Raw genomic sequence first — 18,934 nt, forward strand, 5'->3', positions numbered from 1 at the left:
TGGATAATGTGAAAAGAACGGAGAAATCACATATGTGGCCAATGTAAAAAATATCAGATATGAGACTTTTCATCAAATACTGTAAGACATGTGTCTAGGACACGTAATTAAGATCTTTCTCGTTCCCCCACCTGTAAGACCTTTATGTTTCTTGTGCACCAGTTTTTTCGTTTGTTTTGTTTTTTTTCAGCCATCTGAGTAAGACTGTAAGGGCCTCAGCCATGGGGAAAAGACACAACCATCCCTAGAGTTAGAATAAAAACCACAGGTGCTTTTTGTATGCGTTCACTCTTCTGAGTGCACCCTCTTGCTCTCAAGGGTTTTGACTTGTCCAAACACTTCATGTGGAGGGGTAGTCTCGTTCTTTGCAACCTGAAACATATTTCTAAGAAGAATGAAGAAGAATCTTTTTATTTGGAAATTTGCTTAGGAATATTTATAACATCTGAAAACTATTATAGTCTCCAGTCCAGGTGAGTATGTACATACATACTCAACAACATTCAGCCATGCCTTCCATACTATTCCAAACTGGAAATACCACTAATAGCCACGAGCAGCCGTGTTTCCTAGCGAATGGAAAAAACTTAGACAATGGATATCAAACGAGATTACAGAAAAGCTTCAGCGCTATCAAGATGGCTGAAACTCACATGTAGTGAGTGAAAACTACACAAAACAAATGTGAACAGTGTGATTTTATATATGAAACTTTCTAGGTAGGGTGCCAGCGGGTAAAGGAGAACAGACTACCTGTGATGGCACTGACATTCTGGTTTATTTAGTTACATGGGGATGTTCAGATATTATGGACAAACTAAAAGGCTAAAACCAAATCCAAATAGATGTCTCATCGAGTACAGGGAGTATATGTGCTTGCTGACAAGTGGAGGACTTGAGTTCAATCCCTGGGGCCCACATGTTGGAAGAAAAGATTTCTACAAGTTCTCCGACCTGTACACATGCACATGCACCAAGGTACACACATACTGGTTCACTGGTTCGAGAGTGCGTATGTGCATGCCCATTCATTCTCTCTCTCTCTCTCTCTCTCTCTCTCTCTCTCTCTCTCTCTCTCTCTCTCTCTCTCTCTCGCACACACACACAATCATACATACAGACAGACGCATTACATACACAGAGAGAGAATAAGTGAAAATTGAAGCAAGTATAAAACGCCAGAAGCAATGAATCCCACACCTTTTAAACTGAGAAGCGCTCACCTCCACCCCGCCTTCTCCCAAGTGTGCTGGTCTGCAGGCCTGTGAACCACAACCCTCATTGGCAGGGACAGCAGGCTCCCGGAAGCGCCCTTAGCCCCGCCCCTTCCGCCCGTAGGCCTTCCCGCCACCACGAGGCCTGGTCTGCTTAAGTCCATTGCTGAGGCAACGACGCAGCGTGGGCCCTCTGGCCCGCCAGGATGAACATCCGCAATGCCCGGCCGGACGACCTGATGAACATGCAGCACTGCAACCTGCTCTGCCTGCCGGAGAACTACCAGATGAAGTACTACTTCTACCATGGCCTGTCATGGCCCCAGCTCTCCTACATCGCTGAGGACGAGGACGGCAAGATAGTGGGCTATGTCCTGGCCAAGATGGAGGAAGACCCCGATGATGTCGCCCATGGACACATCACCTCGCTGGCCGTGAAGCGCTCGCACCGGCGCCTCGGCCTGGCCCAGAAGCTGATGGACCAGGCCTCACGGGCCATGATCGAGAACTTCGGTGCCAAATACGTGTCCCTGCACGTCAGGAAGAGCAACAGGGCTGCCCTGCACCTGTATTCTAACACCCTCAACTTCCAGGTTAGTGAGGTGGAACCCAAGTACTATGCCGATGGGGAAGATGCTTACGCCATGAAGCGAGATCTCTCTCAGATGGCAGATGAGCTGAGGAGGCAGCTGGCGCTGAAGAAGAGCAGATCCGTGGTTCTGGGCTCCGAGGAGAACCAGGAGACCCAGGGCAGCACACTTCCTGATGCTGAAAAGGCCTGTCAGCCCGAGAACCCCACAGGCAAAGACACTGGCAGCCACAGCACTGATGTCCAGGACAGTTCTGAGGACTTGGATTCCACCTCCTAGAGCATTGCCTGAGGTATTCTCTTCCTAGACCCGGCCCCTCTGTATCCCTTTGCTTTATATCTTGGCCTGCCCAGTCCCGTCTTGTCCCACCCTTTTGTACTTCTGCTAGGTTTCCTCCTGAGTGCAGTGAAAGTATCACAGTGTTGCTTTTGCCATATTCTTGCTAAAAGAAAGATTTCTTTTTTTTTCCTTTTTTTTATTAGATATTTTATTTACACTTTAGATGCCATCCCCTTTCCCCATTACCCCCCTTAGAAAACCGCTATCCCATGCCCCCTTTTCCTTTTTGCATTTATACATTTTTTTAAAAAAATGTTAATCATAGGCTTTATAAGTTTGGTATTGCTCAATCAGAGGTGTAACCCACTACCCAACCTCGATATATCAACTGTCTTTGACTGGTGGAGATACACGATCATCTGCCTCCCTGTCTCCCCCCTCTTTCTCTCTTTCATCACCTAGCTTCTCCTCTCCTGCTTCTCCTCCTCTTCTTACTCCTTCTCTTCCTCTCAGTACTCCTCCTACCTTAGCTCCTCCTACACATCACCCTTCCTGTTAAAATGAAACTTTTCTCTCAAAATACAATTAGAGCATAATTATGCCGATTTGTACCAGTGAGGTACAAGATAGTCCTAATACCCAGTCCATCATTTTGTTGACTAACCAGCACCTCTGTCGTCTATCCTAACTAAAACATTTAGTTCTGAACCTGGCTTTAGGATGAATGCCAGTTGACGACCATCCACTCAAATCTTTTCTCTCAAGGTAAATAGCCAGGATTGGCTATGAGGCTATAAGTTTTCAACCCTGTCAGAGATCCAGAATGACTGAGTTAACTATAATTGTGGGAAGCACAAAGCATAGCTTCTAAAACTTAGCCAATTTATAGAAACCTCTGAACACCTGGACAATCCCTCTACTTAAAAACGTTGGACCATCTGTTCTTCTGCCTTCTGGCCCAGGATCATCTGACAGACCTTAGTGCTGCAGGATTATTAAGGGCTGATTACTCTGTCTAGGCAGATATAATCAGTTGACTATTCTGCAAGTGTGTCCTTTTCTGGACAGTAATTTGTCTGTAGAAGGAAAGAGGCACTTCTTGCCTAGTGGCTGTCTCACCACAACTGGAGTAACTCCAAAGATGCTCAATTTCTTCTTAGAATTCAATATAGGAAGCTGTCAGGAGCAGACAGGTCTCTAATCAAAATGAACATTAATACAGAAATGTTTGTCATGTCAATTCTGTGGATTTCTGATGTTTTGAAAACCAACTATCCATGTAAAGTAATCTGGACTGTTGCCTGTTAACTCCACTCAGCTATCTCTAAATAAAACATAGAAAACACCCTAACAATAAACTCCAAGCCATGAATTTGCTATAGTCCCTTAACTCACAGGCTGACCATCTCAAATCAGTTAAAAAAGAGAAGGGCTGGGTCTAAGCCTAGTATTCCTAAATGTGTTATACTGGTACAATGCCTATGAGAGTAACAATATTCATCTCACTCTTATATCAATAAGAAGCTCGTACCAATGAAAACCTTAAAATTTGTAATCAAAGTAAATTGGTGCCATTTAAGAATTTATATCTTCATCTTGATACTAATTATACAGATTTCTACTAATAGGTTATGGCTATGCAGTAAACCCTGGCTAATCCTCTCTATTCCCATAAAACCACTACTTTTCCCTAGAAAGGCAGCCCAACATTTACCACCTTAGTCCCCAAGCCCAGGGAATAGGGGCGCTGACTCTTCATTAGCTTCTTCAAGCTGACTATGGGCGTTGAGATATAAGAAGAGGAGTGGGGGGAAGAGCAAATTGATAAGCCTCTGATGCTGTGTCTTCATTGCCTCCAGATGGAATTCCTGGACCTCAGAGGTTTGAGCAGGTCTGCCCAGCTTGCTTGTTGAGTAGATACACCAAGGCTGATCATTCTGCAATATACAATTCTCAAAACAAATTTCAGTATCAAGATAGTTTTTTTTTTTTTTTAAGAGGGCTGACATTTTATTAAGGATGTTGGTTCTAACCGCTTATCTTTTTTTCCCTCTTTTATTGAATATAATATTTACATTTCAAATTTTATTCCCTTACCACATTCCCCCACCCACCCAGGAACCCCTTATCCCACCCCCTTCCTGCTTCTATGAGGGTGTTTACCCACCTACCTGACAATCCCCCTCCCCACCCTCAGATTCCACCCCCCACTCAGTGCTCAGCCTTCAAGGTACCAATGACCTCATCTCCCACCTATGCCCAACAAGGCCATCCTCCCCTACATATACAGCTGGAGTCATGTGTCTCTCCATATGTGCTACTAGGCTGGTGGTTTAGACCCTGGGGAGCTCTGGCTGGTTGGTGTTGTTGCTCTCCTAATGGGGCCACAAACCCTTAAGGCTCCTTCAGTTTACTCTCTAACTTCTCCATTGGGAACCTTTGATCAGATTAATGGTTATCTGTGAGTGTCTGTCTCTGGGTATGTCAGAATCTGGGGAACCTCTAAGGAGACAGCCTTATCAGGCTGCTGTCTGCTTTCCCTTCCTGACATCCATATCAGCGTCCATTTTTCGTGACTACATATGGAATGAATACCCAGGTGGAATGGTCACCATACAACCTCTCCTTCAGATTCTGTCCCACACTTTGTCTCCAAATTTGCTCCCTTGAGTATTTAGTTACTCTTTCTAAGAAAGACCTAGGCATCCTCACTTGTTCTTTCTTCTTCATGAGCTTCATGTTGTCTGGTAGTTGAATCTTTGTTGTTTGAAACTTTTGGGCTAATCTCCGCTTATCAGTGAGTAAATACCATATGTGTTCTTTTGTGATTGGGTTACCTCACTCAGGATGATATTTTCTAGTTCCATCCATTTACCTAAGAATTTCTCAAATTCATTATTTTTAATAGCTGAGTAATATTCCATTGTGTAAATGTACCACATTTTTTGTATCCATTCCTCTGTTGAAGGGCATCTGGGTTCTTTCCAGCTTTTGGCTATTATAAATAAGGCTGCTATGAACATAGTGGAGCATATGTCTTTGTTATATGTTGGGGCATTTTCTGGGTATATGCCCAGGAGTGGTATAGCTGGGTCCTCAGGTAGTGCTATGTCCAATTTTCTGAGGAACCGCCAGACTGACTTCCAGAGTGGTTGTACCAGCTTGCAACCCCACCAACAATGAAGGAGTGTTCCTCTTTCTTCACATCCTCGCCAGCATCTACTATCACCTGAGTTTTTGATCTTAGCCATTCTGACTGGTGTCAGGTGGTATCTCAATGTTGTTTTGATTTGCATTTCCCTGATGACTAAGGATGTTGAGCATTTCTTAAGAGGTACTTCTCAGCCATTCGTGTTTCCTCAGCTGAGAATTCTTTGTTTAGCTCTGTACCCCATTTTTTAATGGGGATATTTTGTTGTTTGGCATCTAATTTCTTGAGTTCTTTGTATATATTCCATATTAGCCGTCTATCTGATGTAGGATTGGTAATGATCTTTTCCCAATCTGTTGGTTGCCATTTTGTCTTGTTAACAGTGCCCTTTGCCTTACAGAAGCTTTGCAATTTGATGAGGACCAATTTGTCGATTCTTATCTTAGAGCATGAGCCATTGGTGTTCGGTTCAGGAACTTTTCCCCTGTGCCTAGGTATTCAAGGGTCTTCCCCAACTTCTCTTCTATTAGTTTCAGTGTATCTGGTTTTATGTGAAGGTCCTTTATCCACTTGGAGTTGAGTTTTGTACAAGGGGATAAGAATGGGTTAATTTGCATTCTTCTACATGTTGACCTCCAGTTGAGCCAGCACCACTTGTTGAAAATGCTGTCCTTTTTCCACTGGATGGTTTTAGCTCCTTTGTCAAAGATCAAGTGACCATAGGTGTGAGGGTTCATTTCTGGGTCTTCAATTCTATTCCATTGATCATCCTGTCTGTCTCTGTACCAATACCATGCAGTTTTTATCACTACTTCTCAGTAGTACAGTTTGAGGTCCGGGATGGTAATTCCCCCAGAAGTTCTTTTATTGTTGAGAATAGTTCTAACTATCCTAGGTTTTTTGTTATTCCAAATGATTTTATAGATTGCTCTTTCTATCTCTATGAAGAATTGATTTGGAATTTTGATGGGTATTGCATTGAATCTGTAGATTGCTTTTGGCAGGATAGCCATTTTTACTAACTTAACCCTGCCAATCCAGGAGCATGGGAGATCTTTCCATCTTCTGAGATCTTCTTCAATTTCTTTCTTCAGAGACTTGAAGTTCTTGTCATACAGATCTTTCACTTGCTTGGTTAGATTCACTCCAAGACATTTTATTTTATTTGTGGCTATTGTGAAGGGTGTCATTTCCCTAATTTCTTTCTCAGCCTGTTTATCCTTTGAATAGAGGAAGGCTACTGATTTGTTTGAGGTGATTTTATATCCAGCCAAGTTGCTAAAGTTGTTTATCAGGTTTAGGAGTTCTCTGGTGGAAGTTTTAGGGTCACTTCAGTATACTATCATATCATCTGCAAATAGTGAAGTTTTGACTTCTTCCTTTCCTATCTGTATCCTATCTGTTTGACTTCCTTTTGTTGTCTAATTGCTCTAGCTAGGACTTCCAGTACTATATTGAATAGGTAAGGTGAGAGTGGGCAGCCTTGCCTAGTCCCTGATCTTAGTGGGATTGCTTCAAGTTTCTCTCCATTTAGCTTGATGTTGGCTACTGGCTTGCTGTATATTGCTTTTACTATGTTTAGGTATGGGCCTTGAATTCCTGATCTTTCCAAGACTTTTAACATGAAAGGATGTTGAATTTTGTCAAATGCTTTCTCAGCATCTAGTGAGATGACCATGTGGTTTTTTTTCTTTGAGTTTATTTATGTGGTGAATTACATTGATGGATTTCCGAATATTGAACCATCCCTGCATTCCTGGGATAAAGCCTACTTGATCATGATGGATAATTGTTTTGATGTGTTGCTGGATTCAGTTTGCGAGAATTTTATTGAGTATTTTTGCATCAATATTCATAAGAGAGATTGGTCTGTAGTTCTCTTTCTTTGTTGGGTCTTTCTGTGGTTTAGGTATGAGCGTAATGGTAGCTTCATAGAATGAATTAGGTAGTGTTCCTTCTGTTTCTATTCAATGGAATAGCTTGAAGAGGATTGGTATTAGGTCTTCCTTGAATGTCTGAAAGAATTCTACACTGAAACCATCTGGCCCCGGACATTTTTTGGTGGGAAGATTTTTAATGACTGTGTCTATTTCTTTAGGAGTTATGTGACTGTTTAGATGGTTTATCTGCTCCTTGTTTAACTTTGGTACCTGATATCTGTCCATTTCATCCAGATTTTCCAGTTTTGTTGAGTAAAGGCCTTTGTAGTAGGATCTGATGATGTTTTTAATTTCCTCTGTTTCTGTTGTTATGTCTCCCTTTTCAGTTCTGATTTTATTAATTTGAATACTGTCTCTGCGCCCTTTGGTTAGTCTGGCTAAGGGTTTGTCTCTCTTGTTGATTTTCTCAAAGAACTAGCTCCTGGTTTTGTTGATATTTTGTATAGTTCTTTTTGTTTCAACTTGGTTGATTTCAACCCTGAGTTTGATTATTTCCTGCTGTCTACTCCTTTTGGGTATATTAGCTTCTTTTTGTTCTAAAGCTTTCAGGTTTGCTGTCAAGTTGTTAATGTATGCTCTTCCCAATTTCTTTGTGAGCACTTAGAGCTATGATTTTTCCTCTTAGTACTGCTTTCAGTGAGTCCCACAAGTTTTGATATGATGTGTCTTCATTTTCATTTAAATCTAAAAAGTCTTTAATTTCTTTCTTTATTTCTTCCTTGACCAAGTTATCATTGAGTAGAACATTGTTCAGTTTCCACATGTATGTGGGCTTTCTGTTGTTTTTGTCCATGTCAAAGACGAGTCTTAGTCCATGGTCGTCTGATAAGGTACTAGGGATTATTTCAATCTTTTTGTATCTGTTGAGGCCTGTTTTGTGACCAGTTATATGGTCTATTTTGGAGAAGGTACCATGAGGTGCTGAGAAGAAGGTATATTCTTTTGTTTTAGGATGAAATGTTCTATAGATGTCAGTTAAGTCCAATTGGTTCATAACTTCTGTTAGTTTCATTGTGTCTCGGTTTAGTTTCTGTTTCCATGATCTGTCCGTAGCTGAGAGTGAGGTGTTGAAATCTCGCACTATTATTGTGTAAGGTGCAATGTATGCTTCAAGCTTTAGTAAAGTTTCTTTTATGTATGTGGGTGCCCTTGCATTTGGGGCATAGATGTTCAGAATTGAGAGTTCCTCTTGGTACATTTTTCCTTTGATGAATATGAAGTGTCCTTCTTTATCTTTTTTGATTATTTCTGGTTGAAAAGTGATTTTATTTGATATTAGAATTGCTACTCCAGCTTGTTTCTTGGGACCATTTGCTTGGAAGATTGTTTTCCAACCTTTTACTCTGAGGTAGTGTCTGTCTTTTTCACAAAGGTGGGTTTCCTGAATGGAGCAAAATGTTGGGTCCTGCTTACGTATCCAGTCTGATAGTCTATGTCTTTTTATTGGAGAATTGAGTCCATTGATATTAAGAGATATTAAGGAGAAATGAATGTTGTTTCCTATTATTTTTGTTATTGGCAGTGGAGGTATGTTTGTGTAGCTACCTTCTTTTACGGTTTTTGGAAGATTACTTTCTTGCTTTTTCTAGGTTGTAGTTTCCCTCCTTGTGTTGGAGTTTTCCATCCATTATCCTTTGAAGTGCTGGATTTGTGTTGACATACTGTGTAAATTTGGATTTGTCATGGAATATTTTGGTTTCTCCATCGTTAATGATTGACAGTTTTGTTGGGTATAGTAGTCTGGGCTGGCATTTGTGTTCTCTTAGGGTCTGTATGATATCGGTCCAGGATCTTCTGGCTTTTATGGTCTCTGGTGAGAAGTCTGGTGTAATTCTTATAGGTCTGCCTTTATATGTTACTTTGCCTTTTTCCCTTACTGCTTTTAGTATTTTTTCTTTGTTTTGTACATTTGATGTTTTGACTATTATGTGGCAGGAAGTATTTCTTTTCTGGTCTAAATTATTTGGAGTTCTGTAGGCTTCTTGTATATTTATGGACATCTCTTTCTTTAAGGTTAGGGAAGTTTTCCTCTATAATTTTGTTGAGGATATTTACTGTTCCTTTATGTTGGGAGTCTTCTCCCTTATCTATACCTATTATCCTTAGGTTTGGCCTTCTCATTGTGTCTTGGATTTCTTGTATATTTTGGGTTAGTAGCTTTTTGTATTTTGCATTTTCTTTGACAGTTGTGTCGATGTTTTCCATGGTATCTTCTGCACATGAGATTCTCTCTTCCATCTCCTGTATTCTGTTGGTGATACTTGTGTCTATGACTCCTGATCATTTTTTTAGGTTTTCTATCTCCAGGGTAGTCTCCCTTTGTGATTTCTTTATTGTTTCTACTTCCATTTTTAGATCCTGCATGGTTTTGTTTAATTCCTTCTCCCGTTTGGTTGCATTTTCTTGCAATTCCTTAAGGGATTTTTGTGTTTCCTCTTTAAGGGTTTCTATCTGTCTACCATTGTTCTCCTTGAGTTCTTTGAGAGTGTTATTTATGTCTTTCTTAAAGTCCTTTATCATCATCATGAGAAGTGATTTTAATTCTAAATCCTGCTTTTCTGGTGTGAATGGGTGTTCAAGGCTTGCTATGATGGGGGAACTGGGTTCTGATGATGTCATGTAACTTTTGTTTCTGTTGCTTACGTTCCTGTGCTTGCCTTCTTCCTGTGCTTGCCTTTTGCCATCTGGTTAAATCTAGTGCTGCCTGTACTTGCTGTCTCTGACTGAAGCCTGCCTTTCCAGTTATCTAGCTTGTGTCTGATCTCCTAGGGGTCCAGATATCTCTGTGATCTTTTCCAGCTGTACTGATTACAGTGGTACCTCTAGGATGCCTCAGGATTTGGTGCCTCCAAGGTAGCAGTCCAGCTAGGTGTCTGCTGTTTTGGGTGCAGTGTCTCCTCTAGGATATCTCAGGATATGTTGTCTGACGCTCTGAGTTCAGTTGTTCCTCTGTGGCTCTAGGTTGAGTGGACCTTCCAGTATGTCTCAGGTGGAATCTGGGGTCCACATGACAGCAAACCCAGGAGAGGTCTTGTCCAGGCCTCAGATCCCGGGAGAAGGGTGGAAGGGGAATGCTACTCTGCAGGGGCAGGGAGGGGGGGTATCTGCTGGAATCTGAGCGCTCACAGCACCCTGCTATGGGCTTAGGGCAGTATATGGGTCTTCCTACCTAAACTGGCGGAATCCGGGGTCCACACAACAGCAGATCCGGGAGAGGTCTGGTCCAGGCCTCAGATCCCGGGAGAGGGTGAAAGATTTAAGTGTTTTTTTTTTTTTTTAATAGAAAACAGGATGTGTTGAATGATAGACTATGCAGCAAGCAAAATCCAGAATGAGAATGAAGGAAATTTGACAGAAGAATGAAAATGTCCTGGCCTCTTCAGAAAAGAAGTAGCATTTTAAAGAGGGAGGGTATGGGCAGCTGGGGGTGTAGCTCAGTGGTAGTGCTCCTGCTTTGCAAGGAGTTAGCCCTGGATTTGGTTCCCACCATCACCAAAACAAAACAAACACAAGAATTTTCTAGTAAACTAAAGATAATAGCAACCAAAAGTCATTGGTGGCACTGTTGTCATCTTCATTCAAGCAAACCAAGAAGACTAGTCACCCAGGCAAAATCTGAATGTGGACTCTATTAAATGTGCTAATTGTGAAATGAAGTAATTATCCTACAAAAGTATATTTTCAATCAGATTAATTAATATGATGTCTAAAATTTGTTTTAAAATACAGCAGCAAAAATAAAGAGACAAAAAGCAGTTTCTAGTGAAGACTTGAAATAAGATGAGCAGCCTAACAGGGGAGGCGTGTGCTGGGGCGACAGAGCGTGTTTATCTACCTGTGAATGGCCTTGGGTTTGATCGTAGGGACTGCAGAAAATGTCTGAAAATAAGAACAGCAGCCTTGTAAAAACTGTGGAAGGCGAGAAATGTCTCCTTGTGGGTTCCTTATGCTGTCTTTTCACTCTGGGATTTGTGAAAATTTACAGAAAAACTTAGAGCAAAGTATTATACTTGCTAAAAACATTCTAAGAAGCCACTAATGCACACATAGTAGCATATGTCTATAATCCCAGTTCTTAGGAGCTAGGAGGATGTTGAGTTTGCAACCAAAGTGGGCTAGTGAGAACTTATTTTTGTTTATTTATTCATCTATCTTTAAGGAAATAGAAAAGCTGAGCTGGCTCAGGTTCTAAAGGCATCTGCAGCCAAGCCTGATGCATTCACTTTCAATCCCTGGGGCCCATGTGGTAGAAGAGAACCAACTCCCAAACGTGCTCTTCTGACCCTGCTACATGTGTGCCCATAAATACAACTAATTAAAAATGCACACCAAAAAGTTCCTTTTAAAGGCTACTATCTTAGGAACAGGCTTAGTTGTACCAATAAAATACCACAGTAGTCCTTCCAGAACAAATTATGTCATATAATTAAAGGGTCCATGTGCTAACAGCAATTTTAAAGTTTCAGTGGGATTCGTCTGATCCAGGATCAAGGAAGACTGTAAAATTGAACAAAACAGATATGTCATCAGATTCCTACCTGTCTTATAACCTTACTAGGCAGCAGTGGTAGACATTCACTTTCCTAATGTACACAAGGCCCTGGGTTCTGTACACAGCACTGTGTTTAAAAAATAAGGGAGAAGAAAGAAAACATCTAACACACACAAAAATTATCATTGAATAATTTATTTAAATAAAAAGCACTCAAGATCCACCTAGAACATGTCTCTGTGGCATCTTTGTTAGTCTGGTAAAGCCTAAGCTAAGGATCTCTTCTCCAGAGGTGGGATGTTCCAGAAGGCATCACATCATACGGACTTTAAGAAAAAAATGTATTGAAATAGCATTGTCAAGGTTTTTAAATGTCTGTAACAGTAATACAGGTGCTTTAGTAGCTAAGAAATAAACGTCTAGCAGTATGTGTATTGATTAATTATTTCTGAGCAGGTTTGAGAATGGTATAAATTATATTTGAGATGCCAGCAATGGCTATAATATGATATGAACTTACTACGATTTTATTATGACAGAGCCCTAAGTATAGCAAGTACTTCTAGTGGATGCATTTACAGTCAAAACAAATGCAAAATTTCAATTTCTTGCTTCCTGACTCCCATTTTCAAGAATGTCTTCCATCTGTTCGTGCACATTTAGGTAACAGGGAAGAAAGTAAATACAGAACTTCTTATAGGCTTTAAAAATCAGCACCAATTTAACAGTTAATGGCAAGGGAGATAAAGAAGTATAGTTGAACTCTGTTCCAGGAGGGAAAGGGAGGTATTCTGGCAAACAGCACCATTTCTTCCACGGTGGGAAGCATTCTACTTAGGCTGTGGATTGGAGAAGCTGCTCCTGCCCAGCCAGGAACAGGGGATCCCTATTACTTCCTTCAAGACTTGCCACAGGGGATTCTGGGAATGCATCTAGGGTTTACACATAAATATATAGAATGTTTATTCTGCTTTTGCATACATTTGGGCAAGTTAACAATGGAAGTCTGCCTTTTGTCTCTTTCAAGTCTGAAAGAAATGATCCCTCCACTAAGGGATCCTTCCACTAAGATCCCTCGTGTTTTATCTCTTTGAACAGTCACCAGCTCATACCTTTAGTTGCCTACGTGGGAGAAGGCATTGATGGAGCAAAAAAAAAGAGCAAGGGAGACATGAGGTTGGGCTATAAAAGTATCACTGCACTGCTGCAATTCAGTGCTCCCTCCTATGGAGCTAGAGGTCAGATGCATATGAGTAAAGCCCTAAAGAGAGCGAGATTTTATTTGTCCTTATTTCCATTTTCAGGTGAATGGGGACTGAGTGTCTCACCCTAAAAAAATAATAAGAATTACTGCTTTCCTATAGTGGTCATTGTGCTGCCACAATTGTTCTCAGGCCTGCCCAAAGTAGTCATACTACCCCTGTAGAGTCAGTGGGACAGATATTCCATGTAGGTCAGGCATGGTAGAGAGCACTGCATACACAGTGAGGGAGTGGAGGACAGTGACTTACCACTCAGGCTCCACAGATAGGAAGATTAAATACAAGAGTTCTGGTCCTCCAGAGCCCACTCACACTGTAGATTCTGCTACTGATACGAGCTGACGGTAACTGTGCAGCTCCCTTCCTTCACATTCATCAAATGGCGAGTGTTGCGGCTGAGCAGCAACAGTTTGCAGTCTTGGAAGAGAAATGCAGTTGAGAACTAAAATAGCTTTCACTGACAAGCTCAATGTCAAAGCACTTAGCAGAATCAGCGCTGCTTGGAAGCAGCAGAGTTTCTAGGGAGCCATAGCAATGAAGACAGGTCAGTCCAAAACATGCTAGTTGAGGCAGGAATGGCATCAAAATCAGCTTGTTTCCTGGCAGGAAGTATCTGCCTGACACTTAATAACAAAAAAGGAGAAATCAAAGTGTTAGTGTTTTTGGTTGAGCTGGCATCATTGAGTGAACTAAGGTTACTTCCGTGACTTTGCTTTTCTAGTTTATTCTTCATGTCGTGAAGCTGTCATTCTAACAGAAAGTTGTTAAATGTTCACATTCACTGAAATAGACTGTTCTTAATTTTACCAGACAACTAATTATAACTGGAATGATATAATGAACCATGGGAGAAGGTTAGGGACTGACAGGCTTGGTAAATTCCTAGTATAACCTTAGCCCAGATATGCCAGGAACTATAGATTTCAAATGCAGCTCCACACTATGACGATACAGAACATTGAGAAGAGAGGAAATACTAGTTTCAAAAGCTGATCAGATACAGTCTTTTGTTGAATTATTTATAATATCTAACCGTGTCACCTTCCAATCAGTGTGTAATCTACACAGGCTGGCTGAAACACTGGCAGAGGTAACACATAATAGCAGAGATTGATTTTCATCTAAATCTCACTTTGTGTGCTCTTGTTGCTCTAGTATATAAAATCAATTATCTTTACTGGTGAATAAGGTAAGAAGAAATATATTAAAACTACAAATGGAGTGTTTTTTGTTTGAAAATGTCAATGTAAATCTTTCTGAAAATATTCTATAATGACATTTTAAAAATTTTCTCCAGAATAGTACAGATTTTTCATATTGTAAAACCATAGTATTTTCATCTCTGTTCGTAAGGTTTTATCATCAGCATTCCTTCTGTAAGCTTCCACAGCCTACCATTCAGAAGCCTATAGAGGAGTAGCTTTGCAGTGAAGAATGTGCAGTGTTCTTGAAGAGGACCTGAATTTGGTCCCCAGCGCTACCTATAATTTCAGCTCCAGGGGACCTGACACCCTCTTCTGCCAGGCATCTGTGCTCACGTGTATATTCCTACCAACAGACATCCACATAGCTGGAAATAAAATTATACAAATAAAAGAATGCCTGGCAATATAAAATTGAACTTAGTAAGTTAATAAATTAAGGGATGCAATATATCTTTTGAAGAAAATCTTCATGAAAACTATCAGTACTGTTCCACGAAACAAATTGACTTAGAATATATATTATACCGTTATTTGATTTTTTTTTCACTTTAGTTTCTTTAAATTGCCAAGCAGTATTTGCTGAGATAACTAAAAACACCCATAAAATACTTAGGGTTATATAGTTATGCATAAATGTGCTAACAGAGTTCGTTCAAAGCTGAGAAAGGTAGTGCTAGTGTTTATAATCTATTCCTTCACATCTTATTCCTATTCTAGTAGACCAAGTATACTTCTTTTTATAAATAAGTATTTTTATTATTTTTAACTGCTTGTATGTCTGTGTGTGGTTGAATGTAGGTGCTTGTGGAGGTCAGAGGCATAGGATCCCTCTGGAGCAGAAATTACAAGTGGTTGTTAGCCACCTGGCATGGTTCTGGGAACTGAACTTAGGACCTCTGAAAGAACAATACAGACTCTTAACCTCTGAGCCATCTCTACAGCCCCCAAATAAAATTTTAAACACTAGATTTTGCATAACACTGGCTTCTACTTGATTCTGTGTTATTCTGAAAACAGTTTTCAGTAATGATAATTTTTGCACAAAAATGTTTTGTAACTGCTCTGTGCATAAGAATAGCCTCTATTTTATAACATTTGTATGCAAGGTAGATGAGAAAAGATAATTCATTTTAAAGGTTGTGATATTTTACTATTGTTTTGAGCTAAAAATAATCAGAAACACTCCAAGGCCTTTAAAAAACAAAACTGTCTATTCATACATCACACAGATGTTTAGCTAACAAGAATTAGAGCTCATATCTTGTTTATCTTCTAAAATATTAAACATGATGTTAATTGCTGGTAGACACTCCGTAGATAGTCACTAATGGGATGACCAAGCCTTAAATTATATTGAAGACTCACAATCCATACTTTGGATTCCTGACCAATTTAACTGTAAAAGATGACTTATAGGACAGAACACTACCTCTCATAACCAGGATAAGGTGTTTCATTTCTGCAGTGTTACATCTTTCTTCCTTTTGTTTTAAATGATTTGTTTTGTGATACAGTATCTCACTCTGTAGTCCAGGTGGGTCTGGAAATAGTGATTTGCCTGCTCAGCCCTCTGAGTGCTAAGATCACAGCATGCGCCATCATACCCAGCATCAAAAATCCATTTGAGTAAATAGGATGGGAAGATGACAAAAGAAGTATTTTCCTTTCTTTAGGTATGAAATACATTCTTTGGGGCAGGTCAGTCCATGCCCCCACCCGAACTCCCTTTCTTAGAGGAGACTGGGCCTACAGATATTAGAAAATGTTTTTGTGTCCTGTTTAGGGTATGTGGGAGAGCCTCATTCCTGTAAGAATTTGTGCTATGTGGTCTGATTCCCACCAATTTCCATGGGATCATGCAGAATGTAGCGCAAACTGGTTAGTGGTTTCCTTAGTGATCTGCTGTTGAACTTGTATCCATTATACTCCTACATTTTTTAACTTGTTTGGGAATTTCATACACATATATAATGTACTATGATTAAATATATCTTTCCCCCCTCTATGGCTACCACTACTTAGCCTGTTGACTTCATGTGCTTTAAAAGAATGCAGTGCTGTCTGTATGTACACGAGTCAGAATCCCCTCATGAAGCATGCATACCATCCAGGGACTACATGCCTGAAGAAAACTGACATTCTTCCATAGCTCTCTCAGGGCTGTCAGAGCCTGTGCCTTCACTGCTAACACACTCTCTTTTCTCAACAGCATTGCTGGTCTTCATGTCTCAGCCACATCTATTGTGTGAAACCTTGCTTAACTGGTGTGCTCTGCAGTATCTTCTCTGCTACTCTGGGATTATCTCCCAGTGACTCAAGTGGCTTCTTGTCTTCAACTCTCCAGAACCTTCCACATAAAGCTACTGTGATCATGAAGGAGGAACACCTCAGCGCAAGAGCCAAGGAAACTTGAGGTCTGCCGTGACAGAACATCCCTGGCGTTCGTTCTCTCACTGTGCTGCCTCTGTACTGTTTGTGGTGATTCTGTGTTGGCTTGTAGATACATTGCACAGTTGTCTCATAGAAATAACATTTAGGAAGCAGGGACAACTCTGGAGGTTTCAGCTTGAGGGTTTTGCCATTAATTTTATGTGTTTCCATCACTAAGGGGGTAGTTGGGGCCATCAAGTTAGACCTCGTGCCCCTTTCCTCTTCTGGTGCTATTTACCTGTTTACTCTTGCTTTCTATGGAACTCCATGTGTCCTGTCCTCCACATTCAAGGGGTGTTCTCCCCCACTTTCAGTGGGAAAACGTGATAAGGAAGGGCTCTACGACACCATACAAGCAGAATGTATAAACTTTAAGAGCGGGCAGTGATTAAATTGGACGCTCATCTGCTTGTGCATGTCAGTTGCTTTTTTGTGTTTGCTTTCTTCTGTAATGATGTCACTTGCCATTTATTGAGGATTGCAGTGTTCACATGAAGTGCTATGACATTTACTAACATGTAGCCCTATGAGGTGGGCATTATTATCTCTGTTTTACAGATAAGAAATCGGAAGCAGTGCAGGGATTTCAACCCAACCCTTGGTGAAATCAGAGCCAACGTTTTTTCCTTGCTCCTCTTTGAACTCAAAATTTATTTGCAAAGCCATGTTAAAGTGTAAAATGGCAAAAAGGAGATAAAAATGTTCAGCATTGACTTAATATAGGACAACTACATGTCAATTGTAAATATTTATGTAACCTTCAATTGTAATCCCCGTTGAGTGTCTCAGTAAAAGTAAGTGAAGGCAAAGGGCTTTGACTTCCCACAGAAAAGTCACAGATAGATGGACTTTGAACAGAGTAATGCTTTCATATTCTTGGAACATTAATTACCAAAATGTCCAACATGTTCATGTTTACATTTTTATGAAAACTGGAGTATATGGATTTACATCTAAGCCCTGACATTAAGCAGCTGATGACAAGAGATGAGTCTGTCCTGTAATCCATCATCAGCCCTGCTAAGTACTTCTTACAAATCGGCCCCAGTGTGTGGAGAATAGCTGTCTAAGGGTAACGGCGTGCCTGAGGCAGACATACAACTTTCTTTTTTCTCCATAGGATTTGCCACTTTGTGTGTCAACCTAGTCTTCAGTCTTTCCATTTTCCTTTTTTTTCTTTTTAATTTTCTCCCTTACTTCTGAAATGGTTTTATTCTTTCCCCTCAAGCATATGATTATCTCTTTATTTTTAAATATTACAGCTTTCTAACATCTGTCTCTGGGGCAGCATAATCTTACTGATAAAATATTCTGTGTTTTCCTTGAGCCCTTGTCAATATGTCTTCGTGGTAACAGCTCAGCAGATGGAGAAACAGAAGGAATAGCCTCAGCTTACCTGACTGATTTCTCCAGCCCAGCACCAGCCACATTGAGTCTAGTAACCTGATGTTAATCATCGCAGCAATTGGGAAATCAGAAAGGCTTCCAGGCATTGGCAGTGTCCCTGAATAAAGCCATCGGTGCTTTGCTTTGTTACCAGGAGACATCAGAAATCCAGCAATGCAGCAGCCTACCTAGTTTGGGTTATGACTGTTTAGATAATAAAAGTAAACAGTGTTCTAACATTGTTTAGGGCATAAATTACCAAGTTCCCAGGCAGCTCCAGGGGTGTGCTGCTGATGGACCAGAAGCAACCATCTTTTCCCGTTCCTGGGAGTGAGGGCCTCTGACCCTCCTTTCATAACAGCACTGTTCTCTTCACACAGCAAATTATGATTCCCTGAACAGGCTGCTTGCTTTTCCCTTAAGCCTGGTCCTTGAGAGACCGGAGCAAGGACCTAGAACAGTTCATAGTATGAGTGTAGTGTGCGCTGTAGACTGACTCACGCCCTTCTGAATGCCTGGCTTTACAGAAACTTGAGTGAAGCCTGTTTTGTCAGCAAATTGTTCAAAGCTCCTAGTCACCAGAACGAAGTCTTGTGTAGTTGTGTCATCAACTCATGAATAAAGCCTGTGGGTTACATAGCTGAAAACCTGTTCTTCCCTTGGAGAGAAAAGCAATAAGGAAGAGATGATATGAAATAAAATAATGGAATATGGGGGTAAGGGAGGCACAGAGTAGTCTCAGAAATTGAGCCAAAGCTGCTAAGCTTTAAAAGGATCAAGAAATAAAGGATTTTTTCTCATTAGTTCTCTGTAATGCTGATACTAACTAGTAATGGTCATAAAAGTCAACTTCTAACCAGTCTAAGACACTTATTAGATTTCTTTGAATTAGACCTTAAGTAATTTAGAATCTCATTCACTCACAGAAATGCTGTTTGCAACACTGTTAAGAGGTTGATGACCAAGTCATTCCAATAGAAAGTTT

The 18,934-nt window shown here is 40.6% G+C and overlaps 1 protein-coding gene across 1 annotated transcript; it reads left to right on the forward strand.

The window, feature by feature from the left end:
* Nucleotides 1-1,366: 1,366 nt before the first annotated feature.
* Nucleotides 1,367-18,592, forward strand: Naa11 (N-alpha-acetyltransferase 11, NatA catalytic subunit). The gene is made up of 2 exons (XM_076925935.1): nt 1,367-2,096; nt 16,343-18,592. The coding sequence occupies exon 1, from the start codon at nt 1,421-1,423 to the stop codon at nt 2,081-2,083; it is 663 nt and encodes a 220-aa protein (XP_076782050.1). The 5' UTR covers nt 1,367-1,420; the 3' UTR covers nt 2,084-2,096; nt 16,343-18,592.
* Nucleotides 18,593-18,934: the final 342 nt, after the last annotated feature.

Source organism: Arvicanthis niloticus, chromosome 27, assembly GCF_011762505.2.
Source record: "Arvicanthis niloticus isolate mArvNil1 chromosome 27, mArvNil1.pat.X, whole genome shotgun sequence".
Classification (NCBI taxonomy): Eukaryota; Metazoa; Chordata; class Mammalia; order Rodentia; family Muridae; genus Arvicanthis; species Arvicanthis niloticus.

Bases quoted from the DNA above. Each gene is read 5' to 3' on its own strand.
- Naa11 (XM_076925935.1), top strand. From the start codon at position 1,421: ATGAACATCCGCAATGCCCGGCCGGACGACCTGATGAACATGCAGCAC.